The 16932-nt window shown below is 31.8% G+C and overlaps 2 protein-coding genes across 3 annotated transcripts; both read left to right on the plus strand.

Moving 5' to 3' along the window:
* Window positions 1-794: 794 nt before the first annotated feature.
* Window positions 795-7903, plus strand: LOC132285322 (uncharacterized). Of its 2 annotated transcripts, XM_059787491.1 has the most exons (11): window positions 795-926; window positions 1043-1152; window positions 2930-3520; window positions 3713-5116; window positions 5208-5529; window positions 5627-5888; window positions 5973-6189; window positions 6504-6868; window positions 7018-7173; window positions 7418-7507; window positions 7593-7903. In XM_059787491.1, the coding sequence occupies exons 2-10, from the start codon at window positions 1048-1050 to the stop codon at window positions 7485-7487; spliced, it is 3492 nt and encodes a 1163-aa protein (XP_059643474.1). In that variant the 5' UTR covers window positions 795-926; window positions 1043-1047; the 3' UTR covers window positions 7488-7507; window positions 7593-7903. The 2 variants fall into 2 exon arrangements, with proteins under 2 accessions (XP_059643474.1, XP_059643473.1); XM_059787490.1 differs by lacking the exon at window positions 795-926 and having other exon boundaries at window positions 976-1152; window positions 7568-7903.
* Window positions 7904-9253: 1350 nt separating this feature from the next.
* On the plus strand, window positions 9254-14281 carry LOC132282468 (protein DJ-1 homolog D). The gene is made up of 5 exons (XM_059784157.1): window positions 9254-9405; window positions 9511-9627; window positions 10442-10882; window positions 12511-12873; window positions 13792-14281. The coding sequence occupies exons 1-5, from the start codon at window positions 9340-9342 to the stop codon at window positions 13978-13980; spliced, it is 1176 nt and encodes a 391-aa protein (XP_059640140.1). The 5' UTR covers window positions 9254-9339; the 3' UTR covers window positions 13981-14281.
* The last annotated feature ends 2651 nt before the right edge of the window (window positions 14282-16932 follow it).

The following is a 16932-nucleotide window of genomic DNA, read 5'->3' on the forward strand; positions in this document are numbered from 1 at the left end:
ACTTTTATAGTAATTACGAGTTGGACCAAACTACCCCACCCTCAAACACTAAAATACTAGTAGTTGATTATAGAATGACCAAATCCACTGAGAAACATGAACGCCCTATATTTGAGACTCTTTTTTTTTTTTTTTTTTTTTGATATATTAAAAATCAAATAAATAATTTAATACAACTTTTATTTTAATAATTAAATATGGGCTTGTTCGGCTGCCGTAGACTATATTTTTTTGATATATTAAAAATCAAATAAATAATTTAATACAACTTTTATTTTAATAATTAAATATGGGCTTGTTCGGCTGTCGTAGACTCTGCAAGACTTTAGAGTCGTTGGGTCGGCAAGCACAGTGCACTTGCTGCAGTTTCCCCATTAGAGGAGAGAAGAAGGATCATGGAAAATAGTAGGCTGCTTCTTCTCCATTTCCTCCTATTCCATCCAAACCAAAAGTCAAGACTCCTCCCTTTAAATGGTCCCTACATTTTAATGATTTTATGTACCCCGCGTTCCTCAATTTTCATCCTTAGTATTCTTTTGTAGGACCCTCTCTTATCTTTAACTTTCTGCTTCCAATAACTTTGTTCAATTTACTAAGTGTGTATACATATATATATATATATATTTCTTGTGGACGAAGAGAGAGAAGGGCAGGTGGGTTCCACACAGACGTGGGAAAAGCCATACTTTAATTTGGTTGACTTGTCGTCAACCTCGTCTTTGTTTGCATCTACATCATACACACTTCATTATTCGCTCATTAATTCGTACGGCATTTTTCTTTTTCGACCGCCCTTTGAGGTTGGGGATATATATATTCGTTTGTGCTTTGGAACGTACCAAGAAAGCACATTTGGTATCAATCGACGTGCAATAGTACTACTACTTGTCTCGTTGGTTCTCTTCCTCATTCAGATTGCTTCCCTAGTAAGCGATCTCTCTCTCTCTATATATATATATGCTGTGTGTGTGTGTTTTTGTGTTCTGGGGTTTACAAATATATAAGACTGAAAGTGGGTTTTGGCATTTTATAATTGTTTTAGGGAAAATGGGGAGCGTGAAGAGAACAGAGCCCAAGGGTACGAGGTTGACAGATATTGTTTTCTCTTGGTCTATTGCTGATGTGCTGAAAAGAGATCTTTACAAGCATAAGGTATGAGCCACAAAATTTATTTTCTTCTACATGACACTTCTCTTCCATTTTCTAATTTTATTTGTTATGAATATTGAATAGCATTGTTTGAAGTTTGAACACACACACTATATATCTAATATCTATACATGTTGTCACGTGTATTATGTATATTTTAACGGGATAAGTGTAGAAAATATTCCTAAATATACTTAGCTAAACACTTTTAATCCTATTTTAAAAAGTTTGCAAAAAATACTCCTAATTTTTTAATATTGTGCAAAATATACCCGATATAAATTAGTATTGTAATATCCCTTTTGCCCTTTTACTTTTCTGAAAATGCCCATAGAGTATATATATTACTAATCTCATAGTATAGGGATATTATGTGCACATTATCTTTTTTAAAAAAAAAAAAAAAACTTTTTCTCTATATATATTTTTAAACATTTTTTTAAAAACTTTGAGAATTTGAAGAACAAGAATTTGAATTTTTTGAGATTTCAGTATGACTTTTTTCTACTAAAATCTGCTTTTCTTTATTTTATTTTTTTCATACCAACACTATTAAAAAAAATATATATCCCCAATTAGTTTGCACTTTATTTTCGTTTTTTATTTCTATTTTTATCTTTGCTTTTCTTTTATACTTTTATTTTTATTTTTATCTTTACTTCTCCATTGTCGGCGTCCTCCAATTGTATTATTTTCGGTCATTTTATAAAATTATTTATTTTTATATATATTATAAAATGGTTCAGTAAGAGTAATTTAGTAAACTTAGGGTTTAAATTTGTCAAAGGGATCTATTTGCACCAGATTGAAACTTTAGCTGTGTTTTTTGCACGTGAGGGACATCCTCTAATAGTGTCATTTTCAATTATTTTACAAAATTATTCATTTTTATATATTTTATAAAATGCTTCAGTATGGGGTAATTTAATCAACTTATGGTTTAAATTTATCAGATGGATCTATTTGTACCAAATTGAAATTTTAGGAATATTTTTTGCACATAAATGATGTGATATGCATTATAAATATATTTTAGGGTTGTTTTATGCACTTGAACATATTTTAACTCAAAAGGTAATATATCTGCATGAATGTTAATACCATTCTAAGCTAGTAATAACACAAGCATTAATTTAAATTTTATGTTATTACATGTATATATATTCACTTGTTAAAGTAATCTAGCATGAATATGTGTTTATTTCATTCAAGATAAGGTATCAATACATGGTCAAAAGAGGTAATACAGAAAATTCGGTTACAATTTGTTTCTTCTGATATCTCCTTAATTGAAAATGGTTCTTGTAGCTTTTTGTTGTTGAATAAAATCTAGAAAAAAAAATGATTGTCTTGATCATTGATTTTCAATAGAAGGTACCAAAACTAACCTGGAATGAAATTATTAGAAATAAATTTTAAAAGCATATTAGGTGATATGACAGGTAATAAAAACATATTAGGTGATATGAGAGGTAATAAAAATGAATGATAACAGAGAATTTATGTGACCGATCCCATTTGTATGAGAATAAGAAAAGGGTAATGATTAAAATAATGTAGATGGAGAAATTAAATAGATGCATAAATCATCAATTACAAGTTATAATTAATGAAAATGAAATGCCAACGTCTTTACATATGATGGTCATTGGATGTGTGCGTATATTTGTATATGGGTAAATTGTATATTCATTTACTCTCTTTACTAATATGACATGACATAAATTGGTTGGAAATTGAAGGTAGTCACCCATACAACACTAAACATGAAATTTTACAGGTAATGGAAATTCCGAAGACATTTTCTACGACAGGTGATTACATGAAGTCATTCATCTTCCCTCTTATTGAGGAAACACATGCCGATTTACTCTCAAACATAAAATCAGTGTCTCGTGCACCTACCTGTAAAATTTTGGATGTTCATATATCTAAAGATTATGAGCCTCCAAAAGACTTGTATTATGACATCTTTTTCAAGAGAGATACTGAAAATGATAGAGTCAATGAGCCAGAGGTGGGAAATACTGAGAATGATAAAGGAATGTATGAGCCTGAGGCGGGAGATCTCATTGCCTTGACAGAAGGGAGACCGAAATGCATTAATGATTTGAACACGTCTAAACGTCCCTATCTTGTTGCTTTAGTTCATAAAAAAGGGGCATCGGATTTTGATAAACTTACAATCCTTTCATCCAAGCCCATCATCTTTAATCGAGAAATGAAAGAGGATAAGAAGAGAGAGACTCTTTTTGCTGTTTATCTTACAAACATGACGACGAACATTCGTATATGGAAGGCACTGAACTCAGAGCTCGAAGGGAGAAACATGAACATCATAAGAAGTGTGCTGCTGCCAACTGATTCCACAGTAAGAATCAAAAGTTCATTTCTTTGCTTAATTGTTGAATATGCTGCCATGTGAATAATAAATACTATTTCATGTCACAACCCTTTTGAATTGCACTAGTTTTCATATTTTATTTATAATACTAAATTCAGGTTAATTGAAACAAATATATTAACATGCATAATTGAGCTATGCCATATTTAATTCTTACAGTTTGGGGCAAATTGTACTCGGTGCCAATCTGAAGAAAATATGAGTACTGGTATATCAAATGCAAGGGATGCTGTTTCCTCTTTTAAGCTGAATGATTCCCAAAAGGATGCTATTGTGAGTTGCATTGCTACAAGAGAATGCTATCATCAGAATTCTGTCAAGCTAATTTGGGGTCCTCCAGGGACTGGGAAGACGAAGACGGTTGCTTCGTTATTAGTTGCTCTGTTCAGGATGAAATGCAGGACACTGACATGTGCCCCAACTAATGTTGCAGTTATAGGAGTTACTGCGCGGCTTATGGGATTGGTACGGGATGCACTTGAATACAGTACTTACGGGTTGGGAGATATTGTGTTATTTGGTAATGGGGAGCGAATGAAGATTGATGATCATGATGAACTTTCTGATGTTTTCCTTGATAATCGAGTTTCCATTCTTGCAAATTGTTTGTCTGGATGGAAAAATAATGTAGTATCTATGATATGTCTGTTGGAAAAGTCTGAAGAGCAGTACCAATTGTATTTGGAAAAGGAAAAGGAAAAGGAAAAGGAAAAGGAGAGGGATGATGATGGAGATGACAAAGAAGAGGAGGAGGTGGAGGTGAAGGTGGAGGGAGTGTTTGGTGATGAAAAGTTACATAGCAGTCGAGAGAAAAAGGACAACATCTGTGATCATGATGACTTCATGAGGAAAGAGAAAAATTTGAAGAAGGCTGTTGCTCAAATCTTAAAGGAAAACAATAACAAGGAAGAAATTGACAAGCCGCTTTCTCGGAGCAAAAATCAGTTGAAATGTGATGAAAAAGAAAAAGGAGAGGCTAGTGATAAGGGTGATGCTATTTTGACATATGAGGTGTTTGTTAAAAAGGAATTTAATTACATTGGAAATCAGCTGACTCTTATTATTAAAAATTTGTATACTCATATGCCAACATCTTTTGTTTCGTTGGAAGTAGTAGAGAAAATGGTTAAAGCTCTTGGTTTGCTTGAATCTATCAGAGAACTACTGAATGGCGTTGCTTTTGCAAGTGAGGGATTAAGAGAAGTCCTCAATAGAAGTGAACATGTAGGAAACAGGGTTAAACACCTTACGAAATTGCAATTGGATCAGACAGAGTGTCTACAAATACTCAAATATCTTTCTGAAACGTTCTCTACTCCAAATTTTTCTGATTATTATAAAATTCGAGATTTTTGCTTGCAAAATGCATACTTGATATTCTGCACTGTTTCGAGCTCTGTTAAATTGCATACTGAAGGAATGACACCACTTGAATTGTTGGTTATTGATGAAGCTGCTCAGCTTAAAGAAAGTGAATCGACTATTCCTTTGCAGCTACCTGGTCTTCGTCATGCTATACTTGTTGGTGATGAGCGCCAACTTCCTGCAATGGTTCAAAGCAAGGTAATTTAATTCAATCTTATTTTTGTTCATTAATCAATTACTATTTTAGTAATCTATTCTTTTCCTTACATCCCAACATTTTCATTATTAGATTTCCGGAGACGCTGGATTTGGAAGAAGCTTGTTCGAGAGGCTAGTATTACTAGGACACAAAACACACCTTCTTAATGTCCAATATAGGATGCATCCATCAATAAGCTTATTTCCAAACAAGGAGTTCTATGGTAAACAAATTTCGGATGCTCCAAATGTAAAAGAAAGTACCTATGAGAGGCATTTCCTCCAAGGAAAGATGTATGGATCCTACTCTTTTATAAATGTAACCGATGCAAAAGAGGACTTGGGCGGGCATAGCAGGAAAAATATGGTGGAGGTTGCTGTGGTAGCTGAGATAGTTGCAAACCTCTATAGAGGTAGTTTAACTATCACAAACTATTTTGGTGGCTTAGTTTGTTGTGCTAATCATGATGAACAAGTTGTGAAATTCTGACTAGTTTTTTCGTGTTACAGAATCTGTTGCTAGAAAACAGAAGGTCAGTATTGGTTGTATATCGCCATACAAGGCTCAGGTTTTAGCAATTCAAGAAAAACTCGGAAAGAAATACAATTCAGATGCAGAAAGCGACTTCTCTGTGAATGTTCGCTCAATTGATGGCTTTCAGGGTAGCGAGGAGGATGTGATTATAATCTCTACAGTCAGATCCAATGCGAGTGGAGAAGTGGGCTTCCTTTCCAATCATCAGAGAACAAATGTGTCTCTGACACGAGCGAGGTATTAATTTCCATGTTAGAACATAGTGATATTTAATTATCTCAACACTGAAATTTAATCAGGATATTTGTGCTCTTTGTGTAGATATTGCCTCTGGATATTGGGGAATGAAGAAACCTTAACTGACAGGGGCTCTATTTGGAGCAAACTAGTCATGGATGCCAAGGCTCGGGATTGTTTTTTTAATGCTAATGAAGATGGGAATTTGGCTCAAGCTATTATCACTGCCTTAATTGAGCTTAACCAGCTTGATACTTTACTCAACATGAATTCCCTACTGTTCAGAGAGGCGAGGTGGAAGGTGTGTTATCTTTGTTTGTTATGTTCCTAATAGATGGTCCGATAATATTTGATAATTTTGTAAAAAAATCCAGTGAAAAGTTTCATTAACGCCTAATTCAAGTCGAGTAGATCTTCTTCTTGTGAGAATTCTTTTATGTCACCACAAACAGTGTTGGATTCAAAGCTCATGTTGACTTATTATACTCCTAAGTCCTAACTATGTATCTTTTGATGTTGCATACATTTTGGTAATAGAATTTGATCTTAAATGTTTGAGTGGTTCAAATTTATTTTTATTTTTATTTTTCTAAGAACCTTTCTTTTTTGTTGTAGGTTTGCTTTAGTAATGATTTCTTGAGGACCATGGCAAAAATTAGGGACCTAAAGACCAGTAAGGAAGTGCTGTCTCTTTTGACAAAGCTTTCAAGTGGTTGGCGTCGGCCTCAAGAGGATAAAATTCTCAGTGACATGAATGGGGTTTCTTCTCAACTGTTGGAGAAGTACAATGTCAATGGGCAGCAAAATCTCATTTGGACAGTAAGCATTCTCAGGGAAAATTCAAACTTCATCCAGGTTTTAATGGTTTGGGATGTTGTGCCATTGTCCAAGATACCCGAACTAGCAAAGCGTCTTGACATCATATTTGGGGATCTTTCAGAGGCTACTATGAATCTATGCATACACAAAAGCGTCGAAGGGTATGCTGTACTTTTAATTTATTTCTGATACATTTTGAATTTTAAATATGTTGCAGCAGCTTGCCAGTTGTGATGTTAGTTATCATGACACAAATGACTTGATTTTTGTTTTTTGTTTTTTTTTTTTATTATTATTATTATTATTACAGGGGCTTAGTGGTTCCAATGAAATGGCCGGCAGATTCTAGTGCCGATTGGAAGAATGCGCGTGCCATGACTGATTCTATAGAGGTTTTACAGAGCCAATTCGCTTCACTGAGTGTTAGTGATGCAGCGGGATCATCATCATCATCTACGAGTTACCGGTGAGTGTTTGGTATAAATCATTGTTCGGTACAAAATATCTGACTAAATATGATGAAGCAGTAAAATGTGAGAGGATATGTAAATTTTAGTTTCATTTTTTGGGATATCATTTTTTTTTCCTTTACTCTCTTGAACTTGAAGGTATTGAGATTTTTTTTGCAGAGGTTAGCATGTGCAAATAGCTGAAATACATAGTTATTTCTTTTTATTTAAAATTTTTTATTTCTCATTCATGGATAACAGAACTCATATGAATACCAAAATCAAGAGTGGAGCGAATACGTTTTGGCCCAAAAAGACAAACAGATGGTAGAGTGGGGTTGCATAACTGAGGTTCGTTTCTTGTTTTCCTATTCTTTTTAATTTTTTATGAAGAAAAACTAATTTGCGTAGATTCATCAATTTTATTTGGTTGCAGGTGTGAGGGATGGCGATTCACAAAACTTCCCACCACCACACCACCACCACCTATAGTCGAAGCCACGGCGAAATGCATACATGCTGATGATTTCTTGGACAATTTATAGCATGGCATAGTATCTTAAGCACAAATACTCTGTCATTGATAAAAAGATTTGAAAATGTTTGTATTCAAGATTACAAGTATATAAACTGTGTATGTCCTTTATATGAATTTGTGTAATGAGATTGTGAATATATACAAGTGGGAAATTTGTAATGCTAATTATAATTAAACTACTCGATTCCTAAATACCAGCATTATTGAAAATTATGTTAATTTCTTAGTAAGTAGGAAATGGTAGTTGTAAAAGAAAATGATATGGAAGATAAAAGAAAGGAAATAGTAGTTTCATTACAATATATAAATTAGCTTGTCATAAAAATAAAATTAAGAATCACTAACCCCTTTATTTGTTCGTTTCAAATCTCATCATTTTTTAAAACTAACAAGTTTATTGTAAGGGGATTAATAATTTTCATATTCATTCTTGTTTAAGTACATTATATTTGGGAGAATCGAAATGTTTTATATTTAAAATTAAAAAAAAAAAAAATTAGTTCAAAGTTTAAACTGAATTTCATGGTCTCGATTTGATACTTCCATATAGTTTGAAAAATAAGATTAACAATAAAGGGGAAAATGTTTTGTTGTCCCTAACCCTACATAAAATAAAAAATAAAAAAGGGGCAAACTAAAAAGAGGTTAATAATATGGGTAGGTTAAGTGCAAAAAACCCCTTGTACGTCAACAAATACCATGTCTACATAAAAAGACTATAATATCCTCTTGTCAGTAAAATGAAATAATATTTTAAAAAAAAAAGTAAAGTAAAATTACCATTTTAGACAAGAACACATGTCTTTCAACTCTGATTGGTTAGGTGGCCTAATAAAAAAATAAAAAAAAAAACATGTGTACAAAAATTTATGTAATATTAAAAAAAATTGGAGAAGACCCGTTTAACTAACCCAACTGATTAAAAAAGGCGGAATAGGAAGAGAAATGGGCAAGTTAGGGTTTTTAACTTTACTTTATCTCAATTTTGATCAAAAAGTGATTCTTATTTACATAATAATAAAAAATAAAAAAACATGTGTACAAAAATTTATGTAATACTAAAAAAAAATTGGAGAAGACCTATTTAACTAATCCAATTGATTAAAAAAGCGAAATAGGAAGAGAAAGGGGCAAGTTAGGGTTTTCAACTTTACTTTCTCTCAATTTTGATCAAAAAGTGATCACAATGACTTATTTACATTTTTTTTTTTAAATTTATGGATTGAAATATACATTTTGAAAAAAGATGAACTATTTGTACATAAAACCTATATTATAAGGGTTTTCTTTTGCTGTTAACCCTACTATGGGTCGACAATTAGATGATTTGGTGTATAATAATTATTTTCGGGGTGTATCATTGCTCAATTAAAAATTTATATGTTTTTTATTTTTTTTTATCAAAAATAATAATAAATAAATAAATAAGTTGAAGTGACTGCCACGCCACGTGCTAGCATATGCTGAAGACAATGTTGCTTAATAATAAATTTATTATGTATACAGCTATACATAATAATATATTTATATATATGTATATATATATATATATGATGTGTGCATATATCGGGATCACTCTCTAAAACTCCTCCACAAAGTCGCGCACTCTTTCATCTCTGTCTTGCTCTTGAGAGCAAATAATCAAATGGCGCATTCCAAAGCTCAGAGAAGCGTCCTCTTAATCTGCGGCGATTTCATGGAAGACTATGAGGCAATTTTCCAATCCCAATCCCTATCTGTAACCCTCTCTCTATATATCTCTATATCTATATCAATATTGATGTTATGAAGATGTTGTTTTATCATTGGGATGCAGGTAATGGTTCCGTTTCAAGCATTGCAGGCATACGGTGTGTCTGTTGATGCAGTTTGCCCTGGAAAGAAAGCCGGAGACATTTGTCGCACCGCTATTCATCAGGGTTCTCCTCATCAGGTGAGTCTCTCTCTACATCTACATCTATCTTTATATATAATTATATATACATACAAACATATGTGTGTGTTTATTTATGTGGATGTAAGTTGGCTTAGGTAAAATCACTTTGAAATTTAGTTAAAAGTATGCATACTCATATTCTGCAATTCCGATTACATCTATGTTGAGGATTATATATTGTTTCTTATCATTTTCTTGTTTGAAGGTCTTTTTGACTAATGAAATGAAATAAATTTTAAAACCCTTATCATGATAAATCCTACAACTTAAATTTAGAATATTGGTTTGAATTGATTTACTTTCTTGAGTCTCTTCTACTTTTGCAATTGAATTTTTGGACCTAAACACTGATCAGACTTCGATTTCAGTTGATTTTAGTTATTTGTTTATTTCAACTCTCAATTAGAAAATTTTATATCGTTATGAACATGGGCTTGTCATAAAAATAAATGTACCAGGTTTTTAATTTAGCTTCTGTTAGAATTTGAAGTTCTGGTCCTTCAAGGTTAGATAAACTCACATATATTTTCATAATTTGAAGTGAATGATGGTCTAGATGGCTTACCATTTTGCATTAGCTATGCGGGTATCACAGATGATACCAATGCTAGTTATTCTTCTATTTCCTAATGTTTTGTCATAGCCATCAGGTTTGCTGTCCGAATACCGGATTAGGAGAAGAGTGTTAACAAATTTTGAAGAGAAACCATATGGAGTTGAAAGCTACAGCTATCCAAGTAGACTAGATTTTAGCACAGAAGTATGTTGTAGTACTTGCTCATTATGTTTTCTCATTTTTTAATGGTTACAGACCTATTCTGAATCGCGGGGTCACAACTTCACACTCAATGCAACATTTGATGAGATTGAAGCTAGCAAATATGATGGGTTAGTAATACCCGGAGGACGAGCTCCAGAATATCTTGCCATGGACATTTCTGTTTTAGAATTGGTGAACAAATTTTCCAAATCTGGAAAGCCAATCGCCTCAATTTGCCATGGACAACTGATCCTGGCAGCTGCAGATTCAGTTAAAGGTAGGAAGTGCACGGCATACCCAACTTTGAAGCCTGTGCTCATTGCTGCAGGTGCGCATTGGGTAGAAGCAGAAACCATGGCAGCATGCACTGTTGATGGAAATCTCATAACTGGGGCTACGTACGAAGGACATCCTGAGTTTATTCGGCTTTTTATAAAAGCACTAGGAGGCAAAATAACTGGTTCAGATAAACGGATTCTATTTATCTGTGGGGTAAGTTATACTCTTCTTGGTTGGTTTCAATGAAGAAAGTGTAGTCTTAAGGAACAATAAGGTGAAAGTGAAACATCTGAATTTTGTGTCTCTTTCCTCTATATTTCTCAGAGAGTTAAATCATAACTCATAGATATGGTAGTATAGAATTCATATGAACAAACAATATGTGAGTAAATTTGGTTATTTAAATACTTTTGCAGTTCTGATTTAGGTTTGATATTATTTCTATCTAAGTTGAAAGTGAAACATCTGAATTTTGTGTCTCTTTCCTCTATGTTTCTCAGAGAGTTTAAACATAACTCATAGATATGGTAGTATAGAATTCATATGAACAAACAATATGTGAGTAAATTTGATTATATAAATACTTTTGTAGTTCTGATTTAGGTTTGATATTATTTCTTAGTTGAAATTCAAAATGAGTCCCTAAAAGTTTATACTTTCTCATGTTTATTACCAGTTATATTTTTTTTTTCAATTTTTTTCCCCAAAGGTATTACCAAAAAGTTCATTTGGTATTCAATTGTTTAAGTCAGGAAAGCTTACTAGTAACAACTAAAATCCTGAAAATTTTGACTTCAGAATGTTAAATTTTTCTAAATTAGTAAAAATAAATAAATAAATTCAAAATCCATTTAAAAAAATTTTATTTCTTCAAACAAAGTTTGCCTTTTCTATCCTCTAATGTCTAATGATGCATTTCTTTCTATGAAGTGATAAATATGTTGTCTTAAAACTTCTAGATAGTACTTACCCATAGAAGAAGGCATTATAATTAATTGTTGGTAGTGCAAGAAAATATATCAATATTTCTTATTTAAAGAGTCCAATATTTCTTATCAGATTATTCTGTTTACTGCTACTGTAGTATAAGATATACTGCCACTTTTACAATGTTTTCATTACTTCAAGCCGGGAGATTTTATCAAAATCAAAAAGCTACTTGGGTTGGGATAAATAGTTTTGTAAATGAGGATTCTGAAAAAATTTCAGAATCCCCCTTTAGTTATAGATTGGACAATTGGGACAATTTGGCTGTAGTCCATCTCTCTTGGCCAAGGAGCCAAAGTGGACAGGCTTATAACAATTGTTAGATAAAGAAGAGGCAAATGTGTTTTTTTATAACTGGAAATGGAGTTAGTCCATTTTACTCTGCAGTGAGGGTATACCCCCACTTATTATCTTGCAACTCTATTTCTTTTTCTTGATACAAGAACACCAGAAAAGGAAATTGTGTTTTGATGTCCATACATGGGCAGAGAATCTGCTAATTTGGCTGCTCTTATATATATGGCTTCCAAACTCTTGCTCAACCTCTCAGATTCAACTCTTGCCCGACTTATCAAATTGAATGGGGCTTGTTGGTGATTATTTGTATATGTAGGGATCTCTCTCTGCTCAAGTAGGTTATGGACACCTTAGTTGCTCCAAAAAAAAAAAAAAAAGAAGTTAATTATATAGGAAATTTTAAAACCTAATAGTATAGAAACTTGGTATGCTACAAGCTACTTCTCAATCTAATTTGAGAAGTTTGTCATTCATTCCACTCATATTCAATGGCAAGCTTGGTTTGCAATTTTTGCTCAACGTTATGAGGCACCATTGCTGCTTTTGTGTTTGTGTAGGATTACATGGAAGACTATGAGGTAATGGTTCCTTTTCAGTCCCTTCAAGCTCTTGAATGCCATGTTGATGCTGTTTGCCCCAAGAAGGGGGCAGGCGATAAGTGCGCAACAGCTGTCCATGATTTTGAAGGTGACCAGACTTACACTGAGAAACCAGGCCATGACTTCACCCTTACAGCAAATTTTGAAGGCTTAGATGCTTCAAGCTATGATGCTCTTGTGATACCCGGGGGCCGAGCTCCTGAATACCTGGCACTGGATGGAAAAGTCATTCAATTGGTGAAGGAATTCATGGATGCCCAAAAGCCTGTAGCATCCATCTGCCATGGACAACAGATTTTGTCTGCTGCTGGTGTTATCAAGGTAAATTATTAATATCCTGTTGTTAGTGCATGAAATTTTATTTTGGTATATTCTCTTATTGCAGGGTACATATATCTATTTTGATAACGACTACATATACACCTATGCTTCATTCGGGACTTGATAATGACGTTTGACTGAATATAATATGAAGTGGCAGTCAGTTGTCTTTTTGATGAATTTTGAGACACTCCTACGAGTTTACTTGCTACGTTGGAAGTCCAATGTAACTGGGACTTCTGTATATGTGCATTTTATATAATTTTAGTGAGGACTTGGCCTTGACCAAAGTTGGTGAGTTCTCTAAGGACTCTTGCAAGGAGAGTATGTAGATGAAAAACTCAATGGCCAATCTGTTCCACTACTTTTTGTATTCATGGAAGATAATATACTTAAAAATAAACACCTATTTTGTTGTTTTACTCCTCCTCGTATGCATTATATTATGTTACTTTTTGATCCCCTTCCACCCCCCACCCCCCCTCCTCCTCCTCCTCCTCCTCCTCCTCCTCCTCTCTTTCTTTCTTTCATTTTTATTTTTTTTACAGAAATGTTTGAAGGAATTTTATAAGTAATGTTCTTAAAATCATTTGGCTATGATATTTTGCATTAAAATCAATGATTTTGGACCCCATTTTGTGGTAGAATTCTACCATTTCATGTTCACGTTATCTACATTCATGTGTAGGAGGCCATGCATTTCGGCTGAAGCAAAATCTACTCTCTTCCTTTGAATAACATAAATATGGTGGATATCTACTTTTTAAAATATGGTTGGAGTCGCAAACATAAAAAGTGCTATAGCAATGGTGATGTGAAATCTTAATGTTGTACTAACATGATGTCAGTGCTGGTCCGTTGCGTAGCCAGTGTGCTGTTACCATGGTTCTAATTTTTATTTTTTGAATTATGTTATAGGGTAAGAAATGTACTGCCTACCCTGCTGTGAAACTCAATGTGATTTTATCTGGGGCAACGTGGATAGAACCTGAACCAATAAGTCGTTGCTTCACGGATGGGAATCTGGTGACTGGAGCAGCTTGGCCAGGTCACCCTGAGTTCATCTCTCAGTTTATGGGGCTGCTTGGTGTCCGGGTATCGTTCTAGTTGTTTATCATGTTTTTCAACTTGCATTGTACGTATCTGCTGAGTTACGTAGAGCACATGTTTAAATGGCTTTCTGTATGCGCACCTTTGAGAAAAATTATGGCAATCTATGTTGTGTTTTTTGTATGATGATTTCATGCTGTTGAAGGAATAATATTATCACACTGGGTTATGCAGCACTGATATAGTGCTTGTTTAGGAACTGGTCATGGTACTGATTAAGTTGGGTATGCGTGTGTAACTAATAATTATAGTATGGACAGCTTCCTTATATCATGGTTTTTCATGAAGCTTCTTTTTACGATGTTTTCTTATAATCAGTGTTTCAAGAGTTACGAATAAAAAAATAATTAAAAATTAAAAATGTGGAGAAATATGTTAGAATAAAAAAATAATTAAAAATTAGTATGGTTAAAACAGAATATAAGAAATGCAAATTTTAAAAAGGGTTATTGGTTATATTTAAAATTGAATAATTATTTAAAATAATTAATTTTGCTATTTAGTATCAATAAGATGTAGAGATACATAAATGATGTAACTTAGTAGAATTGGACCAGCTTTGACAAAATGAGCTTAAGGGGCATTTTATGCTATAAAAGACTACTAAATAAGTTAAAAGAAAAATTCTATAGAATTATTATTAAGTCAAACTATTTTATTTGGGTAAAGTGTTGGGTCTTGAGAAAAAAACAAGAACAATGTATTCCTGTAAGTTTGGACGGAGATATTAAGTTGATAGTCGGAGTGATGAGAAGAGATAGAGTTAGTAATGAACATATTTGAGAAAAAAAAAAAAAAAAAAAAAAAGACTTAAATAGCGTGAACATACTCATAATTTGCAATTATAGAAAGAGTGACCTAACTTGCAGTGGAATTGAAAAAAAAAAAAAAAAAAAAAAAAAAAATGATTTGAAAAAGTAAAATATAAGGAAAAAAAAAAAAAACCTGAGACTTAAATAGCGTGAACATTCTCATAATTTGCAATTATAGAAAGGGTGACCTAACTTGCAATGGAATTGAAAAAGTGAAATATAAGAAAAATAAATAAACAAGACTTAAATAGCGTGAACGTACTCATAATTTGCAATTATAGAAAGGGTGACTTAACTTGCAATGGAATTGAAAAGAAAATAATTTGAAAAAGTGAAAAGAAAATAATTTGAAATAGTGAAGTATAGTGACTTGTATATTTGTAATGGAAAGAATGAGAAAATACAAATTGATCTGACAAACATATTCATTTGAGATTGTAACAATAATGATAATGACGATGACATGCCCACCTAGTCTTATTTTATTTAAAAAGAAAAAAATCAATTTAGAAGTGTGTCATGAGTCATGACTCATGGGCACAAAGGCAAGTTTGAAATGGTAGTGAGGAAGTAACCATGGGGTTTCATTGCACATGTTAGTCATATTAATTTATGTATATAAAAATGAAAAATACACATCAAGACCAAACTTTCTTTGGCATGTAGTGTGGCTCACCAACCAATACTTAAAAGTGGAATTAATGTAGACAATCTCTTACAACTAAGGAGATTCCACATAGATTTTTCTTCACATTCCATGCAATATTTTTAATTTCAGTGGAATTCATAGGGTAAAACATTACCCTATGAATTCAAGGTCTAGTATTAAAATTTAAAACAGAGAAGGACATGCACTGGTGTCTTCTTTTGTTTCATTTATTTGTTTATTTAATTTGCATTTCATTCAAAAATTTGTGAAAAGAATGAATATGTTTCCATTGTTTAAATTAGTGCATAGGGAACACTATTTATTGTAGTCAACATTCTGTTTAAAAAGATAAAATAATTTTGTGTTTTTTTGAAAGGTTCAGAAGAGAAAATATTGCTTTAGTTAAGCCTTTGATATATATATATATATATATATATATATATATATATATATATATATATATATATATATATTTAAGAGTATTGCAATCAAGAGAGAACTCCCGTGCACTCTCCAAGTTTAATCATAGGATTGTAAGATCTATTAAATTATTTATTTGACTTTTTACAAATTATTTATTTAGCTTTTTATAATTATTTAAAAAAAAAAAAAAAAAAAAAAAAAAACTATCTCATTTTAATAGTTAAAATAGGGAGTAGTCCTTTTTAATGATGGTATAATAAACATATTTAATGGCTTTACTTTTTGGAAAGCTCCATTAACAACTTTAATTATATTTATGATCTTCATTCATTAACCTATTATTCGAAAACTATACCACACTCTAACAAAATATTACAAGCTACTTTTATTTTATTTTTTTGCTAATAATACTTCAACATTAATATTATATATAATATTTTTAAATATTAAAAATATAAAGTATAATATTATATTTGTTTTAGAATGTAAAAAGTATTTAAAGTATGGGAATAGTTCCTTTGACTTGTATATATATATATACTAGGAAAAGGCAACGTGCGATGCACGTAGTGAATATTTTGTAACTTATAAAATTTTTGTCTTCATATTGATTAATAAAAATTTATTTTATATTAATAAATAAATACTGAAATATTTTGAACTGGTGATAGAGTTTAAGTTTCGTAAATTAATAAATCCTTTTATGTTTTTATATTAATATTGAAATATGTATATTTTATTTTTTATTAAATAATAATTTTTTATTTTAATAGGAAAATAATTGAGTTTTGCAAAGTAACAAATTTTTTTAAGTAATTTGAATTTTATTAGATAATTTGAAATTTATAATAATTTTTAATTTACAATAGAAATTCAATTATATTAATTTTTAATTAAATTTTAAAATAGAAATTCAATTATACTAATTATACATTAGATTGAAATTGATATAAAAATTTATTATATGGAGTTTGTGGTTTTTGGAAGACCCTAGATTATATTTTATTTTCTTTAAATATGTAATTTGTGGTAGAATTTTATAGAAATTATTTTATTTTATTTAGA

The sequence above is a fragment of the Cornus florida genome, unplaced genomic scaffold (genome assembly GCF_030987335.1).
Source record: "Cornus florida cultivar Cherokee Brave unplaced genomic scaffold, ASM3098733v1 CherokeeBrave_3.0.0_Hap2_Chr11, whole genome shotgun sequence".
Taxonomy (NCBI): domain Eukaryota; kingdom Viridiplantae; phylum Streptophyta; class Magnoliopsida; order Cornales; family Cornaceae; genus Cornus; species Cornus florida.